General features: G+C 40.1%; 1 protein-coding gene across 8 annotated transcripts in view; it reads left to right on the top strand.

The window, feature by feature from the left end:
* Positions 1-22,798, top strand: part of ZNF10 (zinc finger protein 10) — a 100,641-nt gene extending 77,843 nt beyond the window's left edge. For all 8 annotated transcript variants that reach the window (XM_071209717.1, XM_071209719.1, XM_012522475.4 and 5 more), the window contains 3 exons: positions 14,722-14,848; positions 15,109-15,204; positions 17,388-22,798. In XM_071209717.1, the coding sequence (XP_071065818.1) occupies positions 14,722-14,848; positions 15,109-15,204; positions 17,388-18,850 (1,686 nt within the window). In that variant the 3' untranslated portion in view covers positions 18,851-22,798. The remainder of the gene's footprint in view (positions 1-14,721; positions 14,849-15,108; positions 15,205-17,387) is intronic.
* The last annotated feature ends 4,597 nt before the right edge of the window (positions 22,799-27,395 follow it).

Here is a 27,395-nt window from a genome sequence, read left to right as displayed (position 1 = left end):
TTTTAAGAGAGCATGGCCTATTTGAAGAATGAAAAGCAGTTCAGTGAACCCTAAACATGGAAGGAAGGGAAGAGAATGGTGGGCAGTGCAGACTTTCTGAACATGTTACAGATCGTGGACTTAAAAACTCCGACCACAACGTGGATACTGTATTTGCCTGGGGTTGATGAGATTCCTCAGGAAGAGTGCATATTAATGACAAAGCTGAGGTAAGAGCTTAGACAAATACCAACTAACAGTTTATGAGGTTGGTAGAGCTGATGAGCTTGCAAAGGAGACAGCACCAGAGAGTCTGTGAGGTAGGATATAAACCAGGTGTGTGCTGTGTCTGGGAAGACTGTTTCTGAGAATGAGAATATGTACTGAAACACAACATTCTGCTGAGAAGCCAGACTACATGGAATGATAAATGAGTTAGTGAGAAGAGAAATCACTTTTGGCCTTAGAGTAATTTGTAAAAATTCTGGGAACAGAAGCATGAATGCATTGTAGAGAGGAAGGCCTGGGAAGTAGAATACGTGGAGATGTTTTTTGTTTATTTTTTTATTTAAAAAGAATTTTTTAAAGTCGTTTGGTTGAGATGAGAGAAGATGATAGCTCTAGAATGAAGCAGAACTGAGAGTATTGAGGTTGTTATAACACAAGAGCATTAAACATGTTTGAATGGTGATGGTAAGGACCCAGTGGGTAGGAAGATTTGAAGATGCTTGAGAGAAAGTGCAAGTATCTTGAGGTGTCGTGGGATGAATCCATATTCAAGATGGAGAAGCTAGCCTATTGATAGAAGGATGTTTTTCTATTAAACTAGTGATATAATGGAGGGAGATATTCATTGACTTTGGTTTTTCTCACTGAATTTGTAGATGGGCTAGTGGAATGTTTGAAGAGAGAGACAAAGGTTTGAAGTTGCTATGGAAAATGGAGAAATGACCTGCCTAGGGAAAGATAGAAAGGAGGATTGTTGAGTTTATGAGCGTTGTTATTTGATAACCATGAATTTATTATGGAGTCTATGATTTCTGTGAACTTTTCCTAAAATTTCTCTGCTTTTTGAGTGCAGGTAGAGGTATAGTCAGGGTTGGGAATTAACCAACAGTGGAAGGAGAAGAGAGCAAAGGCGAGGAGGGTAAACCGTTTGCTAGAGAATACATGTGAAATGATGGAACATAGATTCTTGGTGAGATAAGAAGAGATCATAGGAGGGACTGGTGCCTCCAGGGGACTTCATGGGCTGAAGGCTCAACTGCAGATAAAGGATGAAAGCAGATGGAGCAAGTATGCAAGAAATTTGGCAGGACTAGTTGTGGGGTTTTTTTTTTTTTAAGAAGGTACCAGGGTTTGAACCCAGGACCTCATACATGGTAAGTTGGTGCTCAACTGCTGAGCTACATCTTCTCCGCAATGAGAGTTGGGTTTTTTGTTTGTTTTTAGGAGGTACCGGGGATTGAACCTGGGACCCCATACATGGGAAGCAGGCACTCAACCACTTGAGCTACATCTGCTCTTCATGAGACTAGTTTTGATTAAAGATGGGTAGGTCTGTTTTTAGGATATCAGCAGGGGAACCATTGAGAAGACGACTGGTCTACTGAGCAGGTTCGATAGTGAGTGACTGGAGTGAAATACAGAGGATTGCCCCTGAATAACCTGCTCCAGTGTTGGAGAGGCAGTAACATGTCTTAGTAAAGAGTGCAAGACTCTGTAGTCAGATACAACACCTGGTGATTTTTTTGTTCAAAATGACTATATTGTTTACTGCAAGCTGCAGCCCTGGATTGTGAATCCAGATGAAGCTTTCACTTCCTGGCAAGCTCAGTATGATCATCATGATGAACACAGTATCAAACCATTTTCTAAGAAAAATGCTGATAGAGAATACAAATTGCTTTTGGAAATGATGCATTATACTACAGAATTTAGAAAAAATGGTAATAAAATAGAACAGTATTTCCATCAGACTTCTTTGCTAGTCTTTAATAGAAAAATGACTTGGACACCTTCATGTCTTCCTCCTTTCTGATTTGTTCTTTGTACTGTTTTGATCAAGTACAGCCTCCATTAGCTTTGTGGTACATAGGAAGAAAACTTTGGGGACTTTCCATATCTGAAAAGATCTTTATTCAACCCTTGTACTCAGTTAATAGTTTGGCAGGGACTGTAACTCAAGGCTGGAAAAGAATTTTTCTTCAAAAATTTAAAGACAATGCTTTCTGTTATTTATACTGTTGTTGCTAAGAGCCCTAGAGCCATTATTATTTCTGACACTGTGGCAGTTTGATATTATTTATGAATTCTAAAAAGAGATATTGATTGTAAATTGGTTAGTTCCTCTGGGTGTGATACTTGTTGAGTGGATTAAATTCAAAGCTATGTTTACTTGATTAAATTAAGATTAGGGCTTTGATTTGGCCACGTCAGTAGGGCTTTGAGTCCCCACCCCCTTGGTGGGCCGAGTCCCCCAGAGAAGAAGAACACGGAGGAATAGAGGCAGCTCATTAGACATGGCAGAGGCCCTGGGAAGAGAGATAAGCCTGATAGTCAGATCAGCTGTAGAGACCAGAGCAGCTGAGCCCAGAAAGAAACTAGTGCTGGGGAGAGAGACAAGCCTTATGCCAGTCTCCAGCTGAGATCTGAAGAAGTGGTGACCATGGAGCCTTAAGAGGAAGAAGGAAGGCTGAACTCTTGCAGACATCACCTGCCATCCTCATACCAAATAACTTTGGATAAGAAGGTACCTCTTATGGTACCTTGAGTTGGACTTTTTAGGGCCTTGTGACTGTAAGCTTCTACCCCCAAATAAAAGCCTTTATGAAAGGCAACAGAGTTCTGGTATTTATATCAGCACCCCTTTTGGCTGACTTGTGTTTTGTTTTTTGTTTTTTTTGTTGCCTCCATGGAACCTAATGGAATCTTTTCATTGCCCCAGTGAGCTTTTACATGATTTGCTTTATCATAGGCCCAGTTTTATCTATTGTACTAGGGACTTTTGATATTCCTTTTAATTAAGTATCTCATTCCCTTCAGTTTTTGGAAATTTTCTTGAATTATTGCAACATGATTTCTTTCTCTGTGTTTTCTCTGTACTTCCTTTTTCTTGGGATCTAGACTTTTTATACTGGTTTTCTCATTTTCTTAAATTTTCTCTTAGTTTTGATGCCTTTATCATTGCACACTACTTTCTGGAATTTTTTTTTTAAAGGAAGGCCATTTCTTTTTTTAAGATTTATTTATTTATTTCTCCCCCCTCCCCACCCCCACCCCCCATTGTCTGCTTTCTGTGTCCATTTGCTGTGTGTTCTTCTTTGTCTGCTTGTATTCTCATTAGGCCTTTCTGGGAACCAATCCTAGGACCTTCTGGAATGGGAGAAAGGTGATCATTCTCTTGTATCACCTCAGCTCCCTCATCTGCAGTATCTCTGATTGTCTCTTCTCTGGGTCTCTTTTTGTTGTGTCATCTTGCTGCACCAGCTCTCTGCAAGGGGCAGCACTCCTGCACGGGGCCTGGGCCAGCTCGTCACATGGGCCAGCTTGCCTTCCTGGGCACTGAACCCTGGACCTCCTACATGGTAGACGGGAGCCCAATTGCTTGGGCTCCCAATCTGCTTCCCTACTTTATTAAATTATTTGATTTCAAAGATATCAAAATACATTTTTGCTCTTTCTTGTTTTATTCTTTGTTGAAAACATCTTTTTTTCTTTAAATGAAACAATATTGCCTTTTTTTGCTTAACTTGAAACTTCTCAGGCAGAAAAGTAGTAGGCATTGCTCAAAAACAATCCTAAGGCAAACGAAAAACCCACAGCCACCTGAGGCAAAAGATTGCAATTGAGACATAAAATAAATAGCCTAAAACCTGGATGATAGTTTCTTTGGGAAATTAGGGCATTCAGAAGTGCCTGTGTATACTAGGGAATTTAGAAAGCTGAGAAGAGACTAGTCTTTCATCTTTGGAAAATCTCTAGGCTTAGTGTAAGCAGGAATTGAATGCTTGGGCAGAGATGTAATTGGTATGGCTAAGTATTGAAGGAGTTCCCTAGCATAATGTTTTGTTATTTTTTGAAATTTCTGACATTTAAGGAATTCTCTGACAAAATATTAGCTGAACACAAAAGGAACAGAGACTTCAGTGACTACACATAACAAGGAAAACAGTCTTTGTAAAAACAGGAACAGTCACTAAATGAAGGTGACTTCAATCTAGTAAAGCAAACCTTGGGAAGGAAAAGAGTCTGATTTCCAGGGTCAACACATTATAATATTAAAATATCCAGTTTTCAACAAAAGAATACAAAGAAACAGGAAATTGTGATCCGTTTACAGGAAAAAAAAATGGAAACTCCCTGAGAAAGCCAAGATAAAAGACACATTAGACAAAGACTTTATTTTTTTCCCATTTATTTATTCCCATATAACCCACTCCCCACCCCCTACCACATCATTTTTGTAAATTGTATTTTTTTGAAGATATATACTAGACAAAGATTTAAAATCAACTTTTCAATATACTCAAAGAACTAAGAGGAATGAGATATAAAACAAAATGAGAATATCAGCAAAGCAATAGAAATTATAAAAAGGAACCAGATACATATTCTGGAACCAAAAACTTCAGTAACTGGGAGCTGATGTGGCTCAACCAGTTGAGCACCTGCCTCCCACACGGGAGGTCCCAGGTTTGGTTCCTGGTGCCTCCTAAAGAAGACAATAACAAGTAGACAATGAGCAGGCATAGAGCTAAACCAGTGAGCAGACAATGAGCACACAGGCAAGGGAGCTGTCTTGGAGGGGGAGGGAACTATAGTAACTGACAGATTCATAATTAAAGGGGTTGAACAGCAGATTTGAGCAGACAGAAAAATCAATGAACTTCAAAGATAGAACAGTTGAAATTATCCAGTCTGAGGAGCAGAAAGAAAAAAGTGAAAAGTGAGCGGAGCCTAAGGGACTTGTGGGACACTATTTGGCAGATCAATGTACACATTGTGGGACTCTTAGAATAAAGAGAGAGAAATGTCAGTGAACTCTTACTAAGGTAAAGTCAAAGACATCCATACTGATTAGCATTGCACTCAAATTGTCAGCATTTGAAGACAATCTTGAAAGCAGCAAAAAGAAGAAACTTGTCACATATAAGGCATACTCAATAAGATCAACAGCCTATTTCTCATTTAAAAAGCTATAAAGACCAGAAAGCAGTGGGATGAAATATTTAAAATGCTGAAAGGAAACAAAGTTGTCAACCAAGAATTATATATACAGCAAAACTATCATTGTAAAATAAAGGAGAAATTGAGACATTCCTAATCAAAAGTTGAGTGTTTTCATTACCAGTTAGACCTGTCCTATCAGAAATGCTGGAGAAAGACCTTTAGGTTGAAATGAAAGGACACTAGATGGTAACTTGAAGCTGAACAAAGAAATAAATTATCTCTGGTAACAGTACCTAATAGGTAAACATAAAAGCCAGTCTTGTTGTATTTTTGGTTTTTAACTCAACATTTTATACCTGATTTGAAATACAAATGTGGGGAAACGGATGTGGCTCAAGCAGTTGGGCTCCTGTTTACCATATAGGAGGTCCAGGGTTCAATGCCCAGGGCCTCCTGGTGAAGGCAAGCTGGCCCACATGGAGAGCTGACCCATGCAGAGTGCTGACCCATGTGGAAGTGCGGCTCCATGCGGGAGCGCCACCCCATGCAGGAATGCTGCCCCACGAGTGCTGGCCGATGCAGAGAGCTGGCACAGCAATATGATGCAACAACAGACACAGAGGAGAGACATTAAGACATAGCAGAACAGGGATCTGAGGTGGTGCAAGACAATGATCATCTCTCTCCCACTCCAGAAGCTCCCAGGGTCAGTTCCTGGATCCTCCTAATGAGAATACAAGCAGACACAGAAGAGCACACAGCGAATGGACACAGATAGCAGACAATGGAGGGAGGGGGGAGAAATAAGTAAATCTTTGAAAATAAAATATAAATGTGTCAAAATAACTACAAATCTAAGTTATGGGGTACACAATGTATAAAGATGTAATTGTGACAATGTAAGTATCAGAAAAGAAGATAAGCTTTAAAGTCTTTATAGACAAAAACCGAGGGAGTATGTTACCAAGAAACCAAATCTACAAGCGATAACTAAAGGGTATGTTACAGCCTCATAGGAAAAGATAAGGGAGAGAGCCCTGGAGAAGAGTGTAGAAATGAATACTGATAGAATGGATTAAAAAAAAGAAACATGAACCATCTATTCATTGTCTACAAGAGATTTGCCTTAGACTCAAGGACACAATCTGTCTGAAAGTGAAACATTGTAAAAAAGATATTCCACACTTATAACAATCAAAGAGCAGTGTAGCAGTTTATTAATGTTTATGAATTCCAAAAACAGATATTGGATTGTGTTTCTGAACTGATCTGATCCTCTGGGCCAGTTTGTATTGGATTCAGAAATTTCACTTTTACTTGATTGAGTTGTGTTTAGGGCTTTGATTGGGCTATGTCAGCGGGACATCAAGTCCCCATCCCCTTGGTGGGCAGGGACTCACAGAGAAAAGGACAAGGCACAAGAGTTAGTTGGAGGGAAACGGACTTTGGCCCAGTGGTTAGGGTGTCCGTCTACCACATGGGAGGCCCGCGGTTCAAGCCCCGGGCCTCCTTGACCCGTGTGGAGCTGGCCCATGCGCGGTGCTGATGCGCGCAAGGAGTGCCGTGCCACGCTGGGGTGTCCACCGCGTAGGGGAGCCCCACGTGCAAGGAGTGCGCCCCGTAAGGAGAGCCGCCCAGCACGAAAGAAAGTGCAGCCTGCCCAGGAATGGCGCTGCCCACACTTCCCGTGCCGCTGATGACAACAGAAGCGGACAAAGAAACAAGACGCAGCAAAAAGACACAGAAAACAGACAACCGGGGGAGGGAAGGGGAATTAAATAAATAAAAATAAATCTTTAAAAAAAAAAAAAAAAGAGTTAGTTGGAGTTTTAGTGCTGGAGCCCCAGGAAGTAAATATACGGGGAAGCAGATCTGTGAGGAAAGAGAGAAGGCTCCATTAGACACAGCAGAGGCCCTGGGAATAGAGACAGCTATTTAGATGAGAGTTCACAGCTGGCCTTGTGAAGAGCGCGGAGCAGCTGAGGCCAGAGAGAAACAAGCTCTGGGAGAGACACGAGCCTTATCCCAGCCTACAGCTGATATTGGAAGAAGCTGGGATCATGGACCCTTAAGAGGAAGAGGAGGGCTGGACCCTTGCAGATGTCAGCCGCCGTCTTGCTCCAACATGTGGCAACAGACATTGGTGAAGGAAATAATTTACACTTTATGGCCTGGTAACTGTAAACCTCTACCCCAAATACCCTTTACAAAACCCAATAGGGAAGCGGATGTTGCTCAAGCAATTGGGCTCCCGTCTACCATATAGGAAGTCCAGAGTTCAATGCCCAGGGCCTCCTGGTGAAGGGAAGCTGACCCATGTAACGAGCTGACCCACACAGAGTGCTGGCCTGCACGGAGTACTGTCCCACGCAGGAGTGCTGGCCCACACAGAGCTGGCACAGCAAGATTATGCAGCGAAAAGAGACACATCAGAGAGGTAATAAGGATGCAGCAGATCAGGGAGCTGAGGTGGTGCAAGAGAATGATTGTCTCTCTCCCACTCCGGAAGATTCCAGGATTGGTTCCTGGAGTCGCCTAATGAGAATACAAGCAGACACAGCAGAGCACATGGCAAATGGACACAGAGAGCAGACAATGGAGGCGGGGGGAGTTTTTTTTTTTAATTTTTTAAAAAATAATAAAAATGTATTTTAAAAAAACCTCCCCAAAATCAAAAGTCCAGGGCCCAGATGGCTTCACAGGTGAACTCTACCAATCATTTAAAGAAGATCTAATAACAGCCTTGCTCCAACTCTTCCAAAAAATTGAGCAGGAAGGAGCGCTATCAAACCCATAATCTGAAGCTACCTTAACCATAATACCAAAGCCAAATAAAGGTATTATGAAAAAAAGAAAATTACAGACCAATTTCTTTAATAAATATCAGTGCAAAAATCCTCAACAAACACTTGCTAACCAAATACAAAAGCACATTAAAAAAATTGTACATTATGGGAAGTGTATGTAGCTCAAGCAATTGGGCTCCCATCTACCATATAGGAGGTTCAGGTTTCGATGCCCAGGCCCTCTAGGTGAAGGCAAGCTGACCCGTGTAGCAAGCTGGCCCATGCAGAGTGCTGGCCTGTGCAGAGTGCTGCCCCACGCATGAGTGCTGCCCCATGTGAAAGTGCTGGCCCGTGCGGAGAGCTGGCGCAGCAAGATGATGCAACAAAAAGAGACACAGAGAAGAGATTGTAAGAGATTCAGCAGCTCAGAGAGCTGAGGTGCTACAAGAGAATGAGCACCTCTCTCCCACCAGAGTCGGTTTCTGGAGCTGCCTTATGAAAATACAGACATAGAAGAACACACAGCAAATGGACACAGAGAGGAGACAATGAGGCGGAAGGGGAATGAATGAATGAATAAATAAATAAATATTTTAAAAAGATTGTACATTATGACCAAGTGGGCTTTATATCAGGTATGCAAGTGTGATTCAACAGAAAAGTCAATTAATGTAATGCACCACATTAACAAATGAAGAAAAATCACATGATGATTTCAATTAAAGCAGAAAAGGCATTTGACAAAATATAACATCCTTTCTTGACAAAAAAATTCTGAAAGATAGGATTAGAAGGAAACTCTCAATATGATAAAAGTGTATATATGAAAACTAATATTGTGCTTGATGGTGAAAGACTGAAAGCTTTCCCACTGAGGACCAGGAACAAGACAAGGATGCCCACTCTCCCCACTGGTCTTCAGCATTGTGCTCGAAGTTCTAGCTAGAGCAGGTTGGCAAGGAAAAGAAATAAAAGGCATCCAAATAGGAAAAGAAAAGTAAAACTTCCATTATTTGCTGATGTTATGATCCTATACTTAGAAAATCCCCCCAATCCACATCAAAATTATTAGAACTTACAAACAATTTCATCATTGTGTTGAGATTAAAGATAAATAGAAAAATCAGTAGTGTTTCTGTATACTAATGAGCAATCTCAGGAGGAAGTTAGGAAAAAAATTCCAATTACAAAACTGAATGAAAGAATCAAATATTTAGGGATAAACTTAACCAGGGATATAAAGGACCTGTGTTCAGAAAACTGTAAAACATTATAAAAAGAAATCAATGATGAATCTAAATAAATGAAAGAATATTCCACGATCATGGATCAGAAGACTAAATACCTGCAGATTTAAAGCATTCCTGATGAAACTTCTCTATTATCAGCCAAAGGGGTGCTGATGCAAAGTACCAGAAATTGGTAGGTTTTTATAAAGGGTTTTTATTTGGGGTAGAAGCTTACAGTCACAAGGCCCTGAAGCGTCCAACTCAAGGTACCATAAGAGGTACTTTTTTTCACCCAAGGTCTGTTGCCATGTGTTGATGCAAGATGGCAGGCGACGTCTGCAAGGGTTCAGCCTTCCTTTTCCCTCTTAAGTTTCAATGGTTCAGCTTCTTCTGATCTCAGCTGCAAGCTGCCATAAGGCTTGTCTTTCAGGACTCAGCTGCTCGGCTCTGTCCCCAGGGCTCCATCATCAAAACTAAACCCTCTATGTTCTCCTTCTCCATGTATTTTCTTCCCTGTCTTTGATAAAGCATCTATGTATATAGTCCTCAGCTGTAGGCTAGCTGTAGGTGGGGACTCAAAGTGAGTCCACCTAATGATATGTTCAAATAAAAGCCTAAATCTTGATTTAATAAAGTAAGAGTGAAGCCTCTGAATCTAATATAGTCTGGTATGCTGTATTAGTCAGCCAAAGGGGTGCTGATGCAAAATACGAGAAATTGGTAGGTTTTTATAAAAGGTATCTATTTGGGATAGGAGCTTACAGATATCAGGCCATAAAGCATGTTGCTTCCCCCACCAAAATGTATTTGGAGCAAGATGGCTGCCGATGTCTGCAAGGGTTCAGGCTTCCTGGGTTCCTACGTTGCTGGGACTTGCTTTTCTCTAGGTTCAAGTTTCCTTCCTTCCTGGAGCTGGCTTCCTTTTCTTCTGCATGCTGACTTCCTGGGGTTCCAGCTTAAGTCTTCAGAATCAAACTCCAGTATCAAAACTCCAACATCAGAAAACCCTCAACTCTGTTCTTTGACATGCCTTTTATCTGTGAGTCCCCACCCCTTGGTGCCCTAATCATAACTCAATCATGCCCAGGTACAGATCAGATTACAAACATAATTCAATATTTATTTTTGGAATTCATCAGTAATATCAAACTGCTACACTCCACCCTCTGAATCCAAAAAGACATTACAATATATATTTGAAAAAATCTTAAATTAATAACAATGCAAGTAAGAAATCATATCACAATCGATTTAAAGAATACAGTTTGTCTTGGGGTAAAGCCCTGTCTGCTATAGACCTCTGAAACTTATAAAACAATTTATCTGCTTCCAGTACACAAATGGATAGAAAAAGGATAAATATTTTCATTACAGTAAGGAGAAATTGGGAGGGAAACGTGAGTTACAGTTTCTCTGCAGTTCAGTAGACTTGCAGGGCATCCTCTATTCGATTTCGAAGTCTGAGAGTCATTCTTAAAATGATGGTTTCTTTTCCTTGGGGCCATATGGGGAACCTACCGTTTCCACAGTCTTGCCCAATGGCCGTTTTCTTGGTTCCACTCATTAAGCATCTGGGTGTCGACCAAGCTCCAGACCTCTCCCTCCAAGAGTGTTGGGGTGATTGCAACACCTTACCAATCTTTGGGTTAGAGTCTTCAACCCCCTAATGCAGTGATGTGAAGACAACATTCCCCCTAACCTTTGGCATACAGGCTCAACCCTCTCAGAGCAACAAGTTAACCACCTGGCCTTCCCTACCTTTGGGGGACAGGTCTACCTCTCTCAGACCTGTGGGGTGCTGACCTTAACCGTCCTAATCCTTGGGGAATGTGCTCCACCCTCTGTGTACCCTGGGGCAGCAAAACTCTCCCAGAACATTGGGTGGGAGCATCCATCCTCTTCAACTGCTGGGGCAAACGCACCCTCTCTGTACAAGTGGGTGAGGTTTCTCTCTTGGCCCAAGGTGATGCCCTAATTCCAGATCTCACCTTCCATGGTTTTCCTCTTAAAGCTGTTTCTCCTTCAATCTCTCTTTTCCATGTCCTGTTTGTTCCAGGCTGACTGGTTTTGTTCATACAGCTCTCTCAAAAAGTCTGTTGGTTTAGCATGCAGTAAGTAGGGGTCCAAGCCATCAGACAGTAAGTCTTTCCACAAGTCTCCTAGATAACTACATCTTCAATCTTGATTTACCAGTTCTAAGTTTAGTTAAGTCCTCCAATGGGGCACTTCTGTCTAGGATCTTGATTTCTGGAAGCTTGGAATTTCCAGAATCAGTTTCTGTTTTCTTTGTGGCTGACAGTTCAGTCCTCAGCATATTTTTCTCTTCTGGCATTTTGGTGTAAGCTGTAAGCAGAAGCCAGCCTGCATTCTCTGGGTTTACTTTGGAAATTTCTTCAGCTAAATGCCCAGGCTTGCCATTTTCAAATTCTGCCTTCCATAAAACACCAGGACTTAATCTTGCTAAGTTCTCTGCACCTTTAAAACATGGATCGCCTTTACTCCAGTTTTCAATAATAGTTTCATCATTTATTTCTAAGGTATCATAAAAAGTCTCTTTAGCATCCATATTGCTATCAACAGTCTCTTCAAAGCACTGTAGGTCTTTTCCTCCAAGCGTCTCACAATTTCTTCCAAAAATAACCCTTACCTATTTATAAAACCATTCCAATATTTCAGTTATTGCAAAAGCACTCCCCCACTCTTTGATACCAAATTCTGGATTAGTCAGCCAAAGGGGTGCTGATCTAAAATACCAGGAATTGGCTGGTTTTTATAAAGGGTATTTATTTGGGGTAGGAGCTTACAGATATCAGGCCATAAAGCATAAGTTCCTTCCCTCACCAAAGTCTTATTTGGAGCAAGATGGCTGCCGACATCTGTGAGGATTTCAGGCTTCCTGGATTCCTGTGTTGCTGGGGCTTACTTTTCTCTGGGTTCAAGGTTCCTTCCTTTCTGGAGCTGCCTTCTTTTCCTCTACGCGCTGACTTCCCAGGGTTCCAGCTTACGTCTTCAGCATCAAACTCCAACATCAAAACTCCAACATCAGAAAACCCTCAACTCTGTTCTTTGACATGCCTTTTGTCTGTGAGTCCCCTTGGTGGGTGGGGACTCAATGCCCTAATTATAACTCAATCATGCCCAAGTACAGGTCAGATTACAAACATAATCCAGAATTTCTTTTTGAAATTCATCAATATTATCAAACTGCTACATATGCCCAGAGGAACAGACCAGTTTACAAACACAATTCATTATATATTTTTGGATGTCATAAGCAATACCCAATTGCCACAGATTCCAGTATCCTTTTTTGCAGAGTTGGAAAAACTAATGATCAAATTTATGTGGAAGGGTAAGGGCCCCTGAATAGCCAAAAATATCTTTTTTTTCCTATATGGTCGCATCATTATCTTTTTGTTGCTTCTCCACACTGCATAGGGGCCTACACCTCACTGCCATCTTGCTTCAACACGTGGCAACAAAGATTGGTAAGGAAGTAACCTTGAGTTGGACTCTTTAGTGCTTTACGACTGTAAACTTTTACTCAAAATAAATACCCTTTATAAAAGCCAACAGATTTCTGGTACTTTGCATCAGCACCCCTTTGGCTGACTAATATAGTGGAGTATTGCTCAGCTATAAGAAATCACTTGGGGAAGCACATGACGGAATGGAGGAACCTTGAGGATATTAAGTGAAATAGGCCAGACACAGAAGGCCAAGTTTTGTGTGGTTTCACTGATGGGAACTAAATGCAGTGAGTAGGCTTATGGAGTTGGACTAGGAAGTGTAGGTTGGTGGGAGACGGAATGTGGGGTGAGAAGAGGGAGAAGATGCTGGTTATATGTAGAACTATTAATAAGGTCAAATGTAAGTATGTGGTAATGGTAGGACATTATACTGACTGTAATAAACAGTTTATGGATGTGGTTTTGTGGCTGCTGTTGAAGCAGCAGGAGTCTGGGAAGATTAATATTAGTTGGAGGACACCTGGAGGATAATATTGGGAATGTGTAACAATGATTTTGGAATTAGATGAGGATTGTGGTTAATATAAATACAATAATGTGCTACAGCATGTTAAGAATGGTGATAAATGGGAAAATATAACTAATTTATGGACTATAGTTAACAGCACGTAGCAGTTTGATATGGTTATGAATTCCAAAAATAAATATTGGATTACGTTTGTAATCTGGTCTGTACCTTGGTGTGATTAAGGTGTGATTAGGGCTTTGATTGCGCTACATCATTAGGGTGTTGAGTCCCTGCCCCTTGGTGGGTGGGGACTCACAGGTAAAAAGGCGTGGCGAAGGACAGAGCTGAGGGATTTTAATGTTGGAGTTTTGATGTTGGAGTTTGATGCTGAAGTCTCAAGCAGGAACCCTGGGAAGTAAGCACACAGAGGAAAGAGAAGTAAGCCCCAGGAAGAGAGGAACCCTGAGCCCAGGAAGAAGCAAGCCCTGGGAAGAGAGGAACCCTGAGCCCAGAGAGAAGCAAGACCCTGAAAGGGAGGAGCCCAGGAAGCCTGAGCCCTGGCAGATGTCGGCAGCCATCTTGCTCCAAATAGACTTTGGGAGGGACGTAACTTACGCTTTGTGGCCTGGTATCTGTACACTCCTACCCCAAATAAATACCCTTTACAAAAGCAAAAGCATCCCTTTGGCTGACTAATACAGAGCAATATTGTATTGTTTTGTAGCAAAAGCAAATTGGGTATTATATTAATTCTACAGGTAAAATAAAAGAAGTTTTGTGAGATGTGAATTTGATTAAATTTTTTTCTCTTCATTTTTTTTTATTAATGAGGACAACTTGACTAAGTTATTTAATTAATCTGTGTTCATCTGTGTATCTTTCAGAACACTAGAGAAAAAATTGAGTTAGCAGTGGGAATTAGACGAGATAAAACTACCTGAAAAAAGAACTTTTTAGGAGTAATGTTTCTATAACTTGTTGAGCTGCCTTTTCCTGTTTTTTAATTTTTAATTTTTGTGAATTTGAAATAAAGTTTTAATAAAAAAACAAAACAGACAATACAAAAAATCACCTAACATCATGACTACCAGTGTTTATGAAAAATGTATTGGATAATTATTTCAGGTTGTAAAGCATGGCTTGGGTAGTGAGTTTCTTAAGTCTTAATCCTAGAAATTGTAACTGAACTCAAGACTGTTTTTCTCTTTTCCTGTTTCAACTTAGGTTCTTTATTTTACATATTACAAAATAGACTAAATTTTTTAAAAAATAAGACTAATTTTTGGCATTGATTTTCCCTGCTATAGCTGTTTTTAAGAAACCTGATTTAAATCAAAGTGGTTCTGATATTTCTGACTCTCGGGCGCAGTGCTGAACGCGTGTTGGACATAGGTCTGTAATAGCTATTCCTTGTAAGGCTTGTCCTGTAACGATTATGACTCACTCTGAGCATAAATTCTTGCCGTTCCTCTTTCCCTGCTCCAGTGCTACCAGCCTAGTCTTGCTTCCTGTCAATAATCAGGAAAGGGAGGCCACAGATGTACATCTTACTCAATAAAATTTGTTTGATGTTTTAGACACTGGTGACCTTTAAGGATGTAGTTGTGGACTTCACCAAGGAGGAGTGGAAGCTGCTGAACACTGCTCAGCAGATCATGTATAAAGATGTGATGCTTGAGAACTATAAGAACCTGGTTTCCTTGGGTAAGACTAGCTTCTGTTTTTAAAGGAAGATAAACTCATTGTGGCGATTTTGTTTCTTTGTGACATTGGTGAGGTTTTCTGTACTCTTCCTACTTTTTTTTTCAATTTATTGTTTTAGTTTTAAGTGCATATTTTGTTTGCTGCCTTTGCAGCATCACCTTATTTACTCTTCTTAGTCCCTGAGGACCAAGGAGCTGGGATTGATCTACTGCCCAGGCCTCTGCCCACCCTCACCCAGTTCTCTGTTTTACTGTGAACAGGTCATCAGCTTCCCAAACCAGACATGATCCTGCAGTTGGAGAAAGGTGAAGAGCCGTGGCTGGTGGAGCGAGGGATTTACCAAGAGACCTGTCCAGGTGAGAACGAGATAGGAATCATTGCCAATAATAGCCCAGCTAATCAGTGAAGCCTTAGAACCTTTACTCTTTCTTTCTGAATAGTAGACTGAGTTTATTTACTTTGTATTTCCCATTACTATTTCCATTTGTATTCAGAGACAAAGGAATCCTACTTCTTCATGAAAGTCCGCTTCCCCATAAAATGGTTTTGACTTTTAAGTTTGACTTTGTAAGGTACTGTATCAAATTCCTGTCTCAAGGGCAGCTCTTTCAGTATACTGTTAAGAAACTGATTACACAATTGCTTTGGGGCCATGGAAAGTAGATTGTTCTTTTAGTTAATTTTTCTTTTATTTGTTCTGTTCATTTGTTCATTGATTCAGCAAGATTTCCTGGATGGGCATTGACATGTATTCCAAAATAATAGACAATCATTAAATGGATTCTGGAGTGTAGTTTTATTTTTGTTTTTTGTTGTATTTCAGAATTCATTGTCAGAATACTGAGGGAGTGGGTATAATTCAGTGGTTGAGTACCTGCTTCCCATATGTGAAGTTCCAGGTCCAATCCCTGGTACCTCCTAAAGAAAAAACCAAAAACCCCTGAAATTCCACATGATAAGATGCAGGGAATTTAAGGAAATCTACAAAGCTGTAGGAACTTAATTATCAAAATGACTGTTATAACCAGTGATGGCTTTAAAAGTTCAGATGGGTTAGTTAATTAATGGGTGCCATAGAGTTTGAATATAACCTTCTTAACTTAAGTAACGCATGAAAAATGTGTAGGATTTAAGTGAAAGTGCCCCATTTATATGCTCAACACACTGTACTCAGACTTGTTCTCCATTAGTGCCCAGCCCCCACGTCCTCATCACACGTGTTCACTTCAGAACTTCCCAGGTGACATTTGTAGTTTGAAATCCTCTCCATGGGATTTTGATGCCCTAGAGAGATGTGTATTTCCTATTGGAAATCATTAGGACAGGGAGAAAAAACTAGGAATTAGCAAATTTGGGAATAAAGAGAGATTTAGGACCTGGGGCAAGGGAGTGTACAGAGAAGGCAGTTGGGGGCGTGGCCTGATGGGAGCAGGGGGTATTTACCAGGTAAGAGTAGAACCTTGGGGGGCAAGTGTAGTAGCTCAGTGGCTGAGCACCTGCTTCACATGTGAAAAAAGAAGGGAACGTCATTGGCCTGCTTGTGTAGGAAAAGGGAATATTATGCAAATAGTGTCATTTCTAGATTCAGGACCAAAGATTTTATCAGAAAAGCCTTTGGAAAGAAATGTGTGTTTGTAAGCAGGGGAAAGAATATGCAGTAATATGCATGGGTAGCAAAACGGCAGAAAGTTCAGAATATGTGTAAGGACTCAGGTTCTGAATTAGAATTCTGCTATTAGTGGTCAGTTGCTAAATCCTGATGTCTCAGAACAAAGGAATCAAAATAGAAGACAGGAATAATGATAATATTATTGTAAATATTACTCCTTCACAACCATACATGTGCCAAAGACTGTGCTGAACTCGTACCTTATATAACATCTGAGACAAGTATTATCCTTGGATTAAAGATATGCAAAATGAGATACATAAAGGATTTACAACATGTCTAAATTCTAAATTCGTCACTAGCAGGGGTAAAGGTAAGATAAGAACTTTTACCAAGCACTAATGCATTTATGTAACTTAGGTGCGATTACTCTTTCTAGCCCATCCTGTTCATCTCTCTGAGACATCTGTTGTGTCAGTCATTCAGGCATTTTTTAGGAGTGCTTTGGTGATAAGGATAAAAGGGATTGTCTCACATATGGCTACAGCTGTGGTAGAGACATAATAAATTGGCAATATTGTCAAGAATTGATGTCAGGGGAAGGACCTGGAACAAGGAGACATTTTAGGACTTCATCTCCTTAATATTTTGACTAAGTGAGGGGAGTCTGTTCCTTTCTGTGACATTTACCTTACTGCCACTCCTGCCAATTAATATCCTGATCCCACTTATCAGAGAGCAGTCCTCTGGCTTTCTCCTTATTCTCTGTGTTCCCTTTGTCTATTGTGTAGCTTGGTGTGTTTACTGGTATAAAATCAGGTTTGTAAGCACTGTATGTATGTTGTCTTACATACTTTGTCTCTATATACAGCCTTCATTCTGATCTTAATACTTTCTTAGTTATGCAAAGCTTTTTAAAATTTCTTTCAGACCCAGAGACTGAAGTTGAAATTAAATCATCAGTTTCCAATAAGAGCAATTCTGAAGATAAATATTCCTATGACATTAAAATGGAAGGAATGGCAAGGAATGATCTCTGGTATTTGTCATTAGAAGAAGTATGGAAAGATGAAGACCAGTTGGAAAAGTATCAAGAAAACCAGGAGAGACATTTAAGGCAGGTGGCATTCACCCAAAAGAAAGTTCTTACTCAGGACAGAATCTGTGAAAATGGTAAATATGGGGGAAACTGTCTTCTTCCTGCTCATCTAGTACTTAGAGAGTATTTTCATAAACACGACTCACATATTAAGGGCTTAAAGCATGGTTTAGTTTATCGGGGTCATCAGGAAAACTGTGCAAGTAACAGTAACGAATGTGGTCAGACCTTCTGTCAGAATGTCCACCTTATTCAATTTGCAAGAACTCCAACAGGAGAAAAACCCTACAAATACCCTGATAGTGATAGGTCTCTTACTCATGGTACATCCCTTGATCTTTCGAAGGGCATACATAAAGAAAAACCCTATGAGTGTAAGGAATGTGGAAAATTCTTTAGCTGGCGCTCTAATCTTACCAGACACCAGCTTATTCACACTGGAGAGAAACCCTTTAGATGTAAAGAATGTGGGAAATCCTTCAGTCGGAGTTCTCACCTCATTGAGCATCAGAAGACTCATACTGGTGAGGAACCCTATGAATGTAAAGAATGTGGGAAGTCCTTCAGCTGGTTCTCTCACCTTGTTACACATCAGAGAACTCATACGGGAGACAAGCTTTATACCTGTACTCAGTGTGGGAAAGCTTTTGTTCATAGCTCCAGGCTTATAAGGCACCAGAGAACTCACACTGGAGAGAAGCCCTACGAATGTCCTGAGTGTGGGAAGTCCTTCAGGCAGAGCACACACCTTGTTCTGCACCAGAGAACGCACGTTAGGGTGAGGCCCTATGAATGCAGTGAATGCGGGAAGTCTTACAGCCAGAGGTCTCATCTCGTTGTGCATCATAGAATTCACACTGGACTGAAACCATTTGAGTGTAAAGACTGTGGAAAATGCTTTAGTCGAAGCTCTCACCTGTTTTCACATCAGAGAACCCATACTGGGGAAAAACCATATGAATGTCATGACTGCGGAAAATCCTTCAGTCAGAGTTCTGCCCTCATCGTGCACCAGAGAATTCACACTGGAGAGAAACCATATGAATGCTGTCAGTGTGGGAAAGCTTTCATTCGCAAGAATGACCTTATTAAGCATCAAAGGATTCATATTGGAGAAGAGACCTATAAATGTAACCAGTGTGGAATTATCTTCAGCCAGAACTCTCCATTTATGGTACATCAAATAGCTCATACTGGAGAGCAATTCTTAGCATGTCATCAGTGTGGGACAGTTCTTGTTAACAGTTCTAAACTTATTAGGTACCAGACAAGTCATATTGGGGAAAACACTTAATATAATGAATATGGAAGATTACTTACTGAGAGCAATAATGTTATTTTGTGTCAGAGAACTCACTCTGGAGAGAAGATATATGAGTGGAATATATAGAGAAATGGTTTCATTATTACTACTTAGAAATGCTATAATTGTTAGTACCCCTATTGTTCACTAGAAAGCTAGACCTGGAAGAGTAAAGAAAAAAAAACAACTAAAAACTAGATTTCAGTACACAAATACATTAGATTTTCTTTCCATAGATTTCTACCAGACTAATTGGCCAGGCAACATTCTTTACCAAGCATTAATGCTTGACTCTGAGAAGGAACCATTAAGGAGTCAAGTTGTTGTTGAAAGATGACCCAGCTTTGTTACTTTCTTCAAAATGATAGATGACAATGCTATTGTAGAGTGAGCTGTTGCCAAAAAGAGAAAAAAAAAGGTATAGTTATTGCAACACAAGATAGAAAGTTACATCCATTGAAGTGCGTTAGTATGCCATTGCTGACTTGATTGTCCCTTTTTTCTAAGACAGTCATTTTATTTATTATTTATTTATTTATTCTCACACACACACACACACACACACATATATATGTGTATGTGGGAAGCAGGTGCTCACTACAGCCACAGTCAAGCCACTCCCTACTTCTGTTTTTTTATTTATTAGAGAAGTTGCAGTTTTTCAGAACAGTCATGCATAAGATATAGGATTCCCATACCCCTCCTCAACACAGTAGTTTTAATCTTTGTGTGTGTGTGTCTGGTATAAACCACATTTTGTGTAGTAGTTGGGAAAATGCTTATAATGTAAAGCAGGTAGAGAACAGGTACACTGCCAGGAGTATCCTTTTAGAAATATGTATGCATATGGGCAAGAACAAAGAGTGCCTATAGGTAAAGAAACAATTGATTTGTTAGGTGATGGGATTGTGAGTTTATTTTTTTATAGTTTATTCAGTGATGCAATAATTTGCATTTGAAAATATTTTTAATATTAAAAATAAGGGATATCCAGTTTCTCTATTCTGCCATCAAGGAAGCTTGGGGACAACCTGGTAGCAAACTTTCCCATGAATTCTAAGTTGTTTTGAGTCATGTAGTTCGATTTTTGATACACAGTCCTAAAGATCCCTGAGAATATAAAATCATAGTAATTCTCTCGACATTGGAACATAGAGAAAACTGGATATTTAGACAGATGAGGGAAGGCCCATTTGTGTGGGAATGTGTACCTGTGTAATATTTAAACAAGGTAAACATTTCCCAAAGGTAGCACCCTCCCCCAAGGTAGAGTTTTATCTTTTAAAGAAAACAGTTAAGAGCATAGACATGTGTTAGACTACCATGTTCAAATCTGCCTCTGCTCCTACCGGGGTGCTTTTAGGCATGTTACTTGCTTCTCTGTGCCTAACCTATGTAAAATAGTAATAATAATACTTACCTCATAAGATTGTGGTGAATATTAAGTGACTAAACATATAAACAGCTTAGAATAGTGCCTGACATATTAATGCTTTTAGTTATTAGCTGTGATGAGTAATTTTATGTTGCCCCAGCCTAGTGTCTGTCACTTCATTTAAACCTGCCTGAATGCTTGTAAGAACTTCCCTTCCAGCCACACATACTTTCCTCCCTTTCTTAAATAATTCATCTACCTGCAGCAATTGCTGACCTATGGCAGATATGTGGATTTATATCTGAGGAACAATAAGCCACTGTTGCTACTGTATGCAAAATTGTTTGGTTTATACAAACATGTTTACTCCAAGGGGAGGATCCCAACCTTGAGATTCTCTAATTTCATGACCCAGAGAGATTCAGGAAGAGGGTGTTTTCTTTCATTCTGTAAGTGGATATCCTGTGTGTAGGACTGACCATGATTTGCCATTTTCTAGCATATTCATTAGATACTCAGTGATTGGTTTTTGATTGATAAATGAATATTGTTGAGACCAACAAGATAGAGATCTTGATGTCTGTCTCAGTCAAAATCTAGAAAGCATTGTTCTAAGACCTGAGAACCAGAAGTAGCACGAGAGACCATCTAACTTATACTGTTCATTGTACAGTTGTGATAAAGTGAGTTGCCCCAAGTTCCTCTTGAGAACTGGATCACAAATTCCTCAATTACTGCTTCTCTTTCCAGTGCTTGCATAACATTCTATCAGAGATAGTTTTTGGTATAAGTAGTGGTTATACTTTCTGGGAGTAGATGCGTAGCCCGTTACTGAACTTCTCAGAATTTCTGATGATATATGGCTCGAATTCCTCAACTGCATTGTGTTGGGGTTCTCCAGAGAAAGAGTCAACAGGAGAAGGATGGAAGATTGCATAAATGGGTAGATGGATGGATAGGTAGATATTCATAGAAATATTTGTTATGAAGAGAGATTATAAATTCTCACACCATGCAGCTGGCAAGACAACACTGTGTGGGGCAGGCCACCACAAGTTGGAAACTCCAATAAAGGTGATGCTGAAGTCCTTAGTCCAAATTCCCCAGGGAAGGCAGGCTGGCTAGAAATTCCAGCAAGAGAAAATGCTGGTGTTGAGGCAGAAATTCTAACCTCTGAAACTTCAGTTTTGCCTTTTAAGACCTCAACTGATTGGGTGAGGATACTACCCATATTGCTGAGGGCAATTTCCATTGATTGTGGATGCAAATAGTCAACTAATTTCAGATGTAAATCCAGTCTACACAATACCCTCACAGTGTAACACGGAGGCACCAAACAACTGGACACCAAAACCTAGCCAAGTTGACATGAAATTAACCCCCAGAAGAGGACAGAAGTACTTGGGTGATATTCACTCATCCCTGATAAACTACAATTTAAACATTGTGATGTAAAGCTAATTTTAATAAGGGAGTAAGAGAGGGAAAAAAAAGATTTTAGACATGCAAACATTCACAAAAATTCTCATACGTTCTCATTTATGAAACTAGTCGCATGGTCATAGCTGGTGTTTATAATGCTTCTACCCATTCCATATTCCCTTTACCTTCAGCAAGCACCTCAGCTGGTTGTGGTTCTTGGCCTGGTGGGATGTCCTATACTTTCATCCCTGAAAGGTCTGCGCAATTAGGTGTGCCGCCTCAATTGGGTTGTAGTTTTCCATTGATTTTTCTCACAGAGCATGGTAGTATTAAGAAAATCCCTGAGGCAGCTCCTGTATTCCAGATATATTCCTCATTGCTTCCAGTGTACAATAAGTCGAATTTCCCTTTGGTAATCCACATCAGTCACTCCAGCCAGTCTGGTAATTCCCTTCTTTGTTGATTCAGCGACACAGGGAGCAAAAAATGGCCATGTAGCCATCTTAACTTCCAGTCTTAACGGGAAGCAGACATTTTCTAATGGCTTTCTAGTGGAAATGGTGCCACTCCCATCCCCACCCCTTGATTCCTGAACCGTGATTAGTGGCTGTGGAAAAAACAGCTCCATAGATTGGATGCTGATTTAGAGCACAGAGTCTCCTGAAGAACACCGCCCGGTCCTGCCCTTACCTGCACCTCTCAGGATTTCTGATTTTCTGTGGCTCAATTTCAACTGTATGATGGGAATACCACCAGAATCTACCTCATAGGGTTGTATGAATTAAGTAAGGTAATAAGAATGAACACTTTAAAAAGTGCTGTATGTGCATTGGTTATTATTAATACACTAAGAATGTAACCTGTAATGTGGACAGAAATATGTCTATGGATAATTGAAGCATTACTTAGTGCAAAGCTTGCAAAAGAAAGAATGTATAATACCATAATGTTTATTCTTGGCATATCCATGTAATGAAATATGCAGACATTAAGATTATGTACACCAAAAATTTGGTAACAAAAGAAAAATGGTGATGCTGTCATGTGTTATGAAAAAAGCTTGATAAATAATTGTCAGTGTGTTATAAACTCATGTGAAAATGCATTGTAAAAAATGAATTGATAAAAAGTTGTTGCCCACAGATCAGTTCAAGGATGAATGGATGACTCATATGCCTGATAGCCCGCAGGTGAACTTGGGAAGAAAGTAGAGCAGACAACACTGGAAAGGAGGGCCAGAAAGAGACAAGACCTGTAGCTGATTGCCCACATCTGGGCACCAGGAAATGGTAGATTCTGGAAGGGAAGGCAGATATTGTAGCAGTGAAGAGTGGTCATCTTGCTTTGCCTCATGACAGGAATCCAGGATCACCAGTAGCTAACCTTGGTGAGAAAGCATCCATGCTGATTCCTTGATCTGGATATTTCAGAGCCTCAGAATCGTAAGCTTGTATCTTAAGTAAACTTCTGATTATAGAAGGAAAAAAAAAGTTATCAAAAGATTAGTAGTGGTTAACATACATATTGAAAGAATTGGAATTTGCTTTCCTATATTTTTTATACTTTACTATTTTTACCAGTTTTCTTAATTTTAGAACTGGGGAAACAATCTCTTAATTCTCTTTAAAAATTCAACTTGCAAAAAATACTGCAACTAATAATTGGATTTAGCAAGGTTACAGAATACAAGATCCATATATAAAAACTGATTTTTACCTTTATATACTAGAACCATTTTGATTAGGGGGAAAAAAAATCATTGCAATTCCATTTACAGTGACATACAAAAACATGAACTACTTAGGGATGTATTAAATGATATATGCGCAAGATCTGTACACTGACAACTTTAAAACATTGCTGTAGGAAATTGACATGTCGTGGTTTGCCAGGGTGCTATGACAGAGAGCTCGCATGGGCTGGCTTAAACAAGCACTCATTAGCTTATAGCATCCAAGGCTGGGAGTCAAAATCCAGGTGTGAGCAAGGCCATGCTTGCTTCTGGAGTCTGGTGTGCTGAGCTGGCTCACCGCACTCCTTGGGTCCTTCGTGTTTTTTTGGTTTTTTTTAAAGATTTATTTATTTACTTCTCTCCCCTTCCCTCCCCCCCCCCCCCCCGGTTGTCTGTTCTATTTGCTGCATCGTCTTCTTTGTCCGCTTCTGTTGTCAGCGGCACGGGAATCTGTGTTTCTTTTTGTTGTGTGTGTGTGGCGCCATTCCTGGGCAGGCTGCGCTTTTTTCGCACTGGGCAGCTCTCCTTACAGGGTGCACTCTTTGCGCTTGGGGCTCCCTTACACGGGGGACACCCCTGCGTGGCACAACACTCCTTGCGCGCATCCGCACTGCACATGGGCCAGCTCCACATGGGTCAAGGAGGCCTGGGGTTTGAACCACAGACCTCCCATGTGGCAGACGGACACCCTAACAACTGGGCCAAGTCCGCCCCCATCCTTGGGTCCTTTGGTGTACCTCTCTGCCTCCCTTCACATGGTGATCTCTCTTTCCTGTGTCATTCCAGTTTCTGCTGACTTCCTTTGTGTCTTTGTGGGCTTCTCTGACTGCTTCTGCATTTCTTCTCTTTGTCAGTACTATAACATGATTAAGAAATGGATGTAACTCAGGCAATTGGGTTCCCGCCTACCATCTAGGAGGCCCAGAATTTGATTCCTGGAGCCTCCTGGTGAAAGGCATGCTGGCCTGAGTGGACTGCTGGCCCATGCAGAAGTGCTAGCCTGTGCAGGAGATCCGACCTATGCAGGAGTGCTGGCCTGTGCAGAGAGCTGGCACAGCAAGGTGACGCAATAAAAAGAGACACAGGAGAGACAATGAGACACAACAGAGCAGGGAGCTGAGATGGCGCAAGAGATCAAGTGCCTCTCTCCCACCCTGGAAGGTCCCAGGCTTGGTTCCTGGTGCTGCATAAACAGAAGACAAGCAGACACAGCAGACAGCAAATGCAAAACAATGGGGGAGGGGGAGGGATAAAATCTTAGTAAGAGACCCACCCTGACTCAGTTGGACACATCTTAAAGTAAAAATCTTTAAAGGTGTTGTTTACAAATGGCTTCATACCAGTAAGAATGCAGATTAGGATTAAAAGCGTGTTTTGGGGGGGATATAATTTAACCTACCCTAGAAGACATAATAAAGAATACATTTTAAGCATATACCATGTTGAAAGATGGGAAGACTCAATGTTAAAATGGCAAGTCTCAATATGTAAATTCATTTCAATCCTGGTAAAATTGCTCAGGTTTTTGTGTGGCAATTGACAGGATGATCTAAAACTTATATGGAAATATAAAGTCCTATAATAACCAAAGCAATTTTCAAAAAGAACAAAATTGGGAAAATTACACTGTGATTTCATAGTTTAGAATAAAATTGTATTAACATAGACTGGTATTTTTGTGAGGATAGACACAAATCAATGAAATGAGAGTGTCCAGAAATTGACCTACACATATATTGTTAATTGAATTTCAACAAGCTGCCCAAGTAATTCAGTGAGAAAGGATAATCTTTTCAATAAATGATTTTTTTTAAAACTGTTATTTGTATGGGGGAAAAAAAACTTAGGCCCTTACCTCATACTATATTCAAAAAATAATTCAAAATGCTTCACAGACCTAAATGTAAAAGGTGAAATTTTAAAACATCTAGAATAATATGGGAGAAAATCTTTATGACCTGGACTAGGCAAAGTTTTCAAATTATAAAAGAAGTCACTGAGCTGTAGAAAAGACAGTTGACAAAATACAGCATCGTTTCAAAAGATATAGGAATCAAAGGAAGCTTGCTTAACATGGTAAGTTGCGTATAGGAAAAACCCACAACTAGCATTGTACTTAACTGAAAGCTTTCCTTCTGAGATTGAGAACAAGTCAAGGATGCTCACTGTCACTACTATTACTCAATATTGTGCTAGAGGTTCTGGTTAGAGCAATTAGACAAGAAAAAGAAATGTATCCAAATGGGAAAGGAAGAAATAAAACTTTCACTACTTGCTGATATGACCCTGTATCTAGAAAATCGCCCAAAATCCATGAGAAGCTACTAGAATCAATGAGTTCTAATAATGAGCAATCTGAGGAGGAAGCCAGAAAAAATTCCATTTATAATAGTGACTGAAAGAGTCAAATATTTAGAAATAAACTTAACCAAGGACATAAAGGACCTATATTCAGAAAACTACAAAACATTGCTAAAAGAAACCAAAGAACACCTAAATATATGGAAGGAAATTACATGTTCATGAATTGGAAGACTAAATATCATTAAGATGTGAAATCTACCTGAAATGATTTGCATACTCAACACAATCCCAATAAAAATCCGAACAGTCTTTTTTGCTGAAATGGAAAAGCCAATTATCAAATTTATTTGGGAGGGTGAGGGGCCAAAATAGCCAAAAATGTCTTAAAAAGGAAGAACAAAGTTGGAGGATTCTCACTTCCTGACTTTAAATCATATTATTTAACTACAGTAGTGAAAAAAAAAAAAAGAAGAAGAAGAAGAAGAAACCAAGGTACTGGCATAAAGGTAGACATATTTACCAATGGAACCAAATTGATAACTCAGAAGTAGAACCTTAACGAGTGATTTTTTAGAGATTTTTATTTTATTTTTTATTTATTTCTCCCTCTCCCCCCATTCTCCCCATTCCCCCTGTTGTCTGCTCTCTGTGTCCATTTGCTGTGTGTTCTTCTGTGTCTGCTTGTATTCTCATTAGGTGGCTCTGGGAACTGATCCTGGGACCTTCTGGAATTGGAGAGAGGGAATTACTCTCCTGTGCCACCTCATCTCCCCTGTTGCTATGTCTTCTTATTTTTTCTCCTCTGTGTCTCTTGTTGCGTCATCTTGCTGTGCCAGCTCTCCATGTCAGCTGGCACTTCTGAACAGGGTGAAATGCCCAAGCAGGGTGGCACCCCTGTGTGGAGCGGCATTCCCACATGGGCTGGCACTCTGTGTGGGCTAGTTTGCCATGTGGGCCTGCTTGCCCTCACCAGGAGGCCCTGGGCATCGAAACCTGGACCTCCTGTATGGTAGACAGGAGCCCAATTGGCTGAGTCACATCTGTTTCCCTGGTCAAGTGATTTTTGACACAGCTATCATTCCCACCCAGCTGGGTCAGAACAGTCTATTTAACAAATGGTGCTGGGAGAACTGGATATCTATATCCAAAAGAAAGGGAACCCCTGTCTCACACCTTATAGAAAAATTAACTCAATATAAAAGCTAGAACCATAAAACTCATAGAAGAAAATGTAGGGAAACATCTTCAAGATCTTGTGGTAGGTGGTAGTTTCTTAAACCTTACACCCAAAGCATGAACAGGCAAGAAAAAAATAGATAAATTGGACCTCCTCAAAATTAAACACTTCTGTTCCTCAAAAGACTTTGTCAAGAAAGTAAAACAGCAGCTGATTCAATGGGAGAAATATTTGGAAACCACATATCTGATAAAAGCTTGATATCCATGTAATATAAAGAGATCATACAACTCAAAAAGACAAGCAACCCAGGTTTAAAAGATGGGCAAAAGACTTAAACAGATATTTTTCCAAAGAGGAAATACAAATAGCCAAAAAGAACATGGAAAAATGTTCAATATCACTAGCTATTAGGGAAATTCAGATAACTCCAATGAGATACCATACCATTTCATGCCTTATAGAATGGCCATTACTGAAAAAAAAAAAAAAAGCAAAACCTTTGTTTTTTAACAGAAAATTACAA

Source organism: Dasypus novemcinctus, chromosome 19, assembly GCF_030445035.2.
Source record: "Dasypus novemcinctus isolate mDasNov1 chromosome 19, mDasNov1.1.hap2, whole genome shotgun sequence".
NCBI classification, from domain to species: Eukaryota; Metazoa; Chordata; class Mammalia; order Cingulata; family Dasypodidae; genus Dasypus; species Dasypus novemcinctus.
This window is presented reverse-complemented; position numbering and strand designations above follow the sequence as displayed.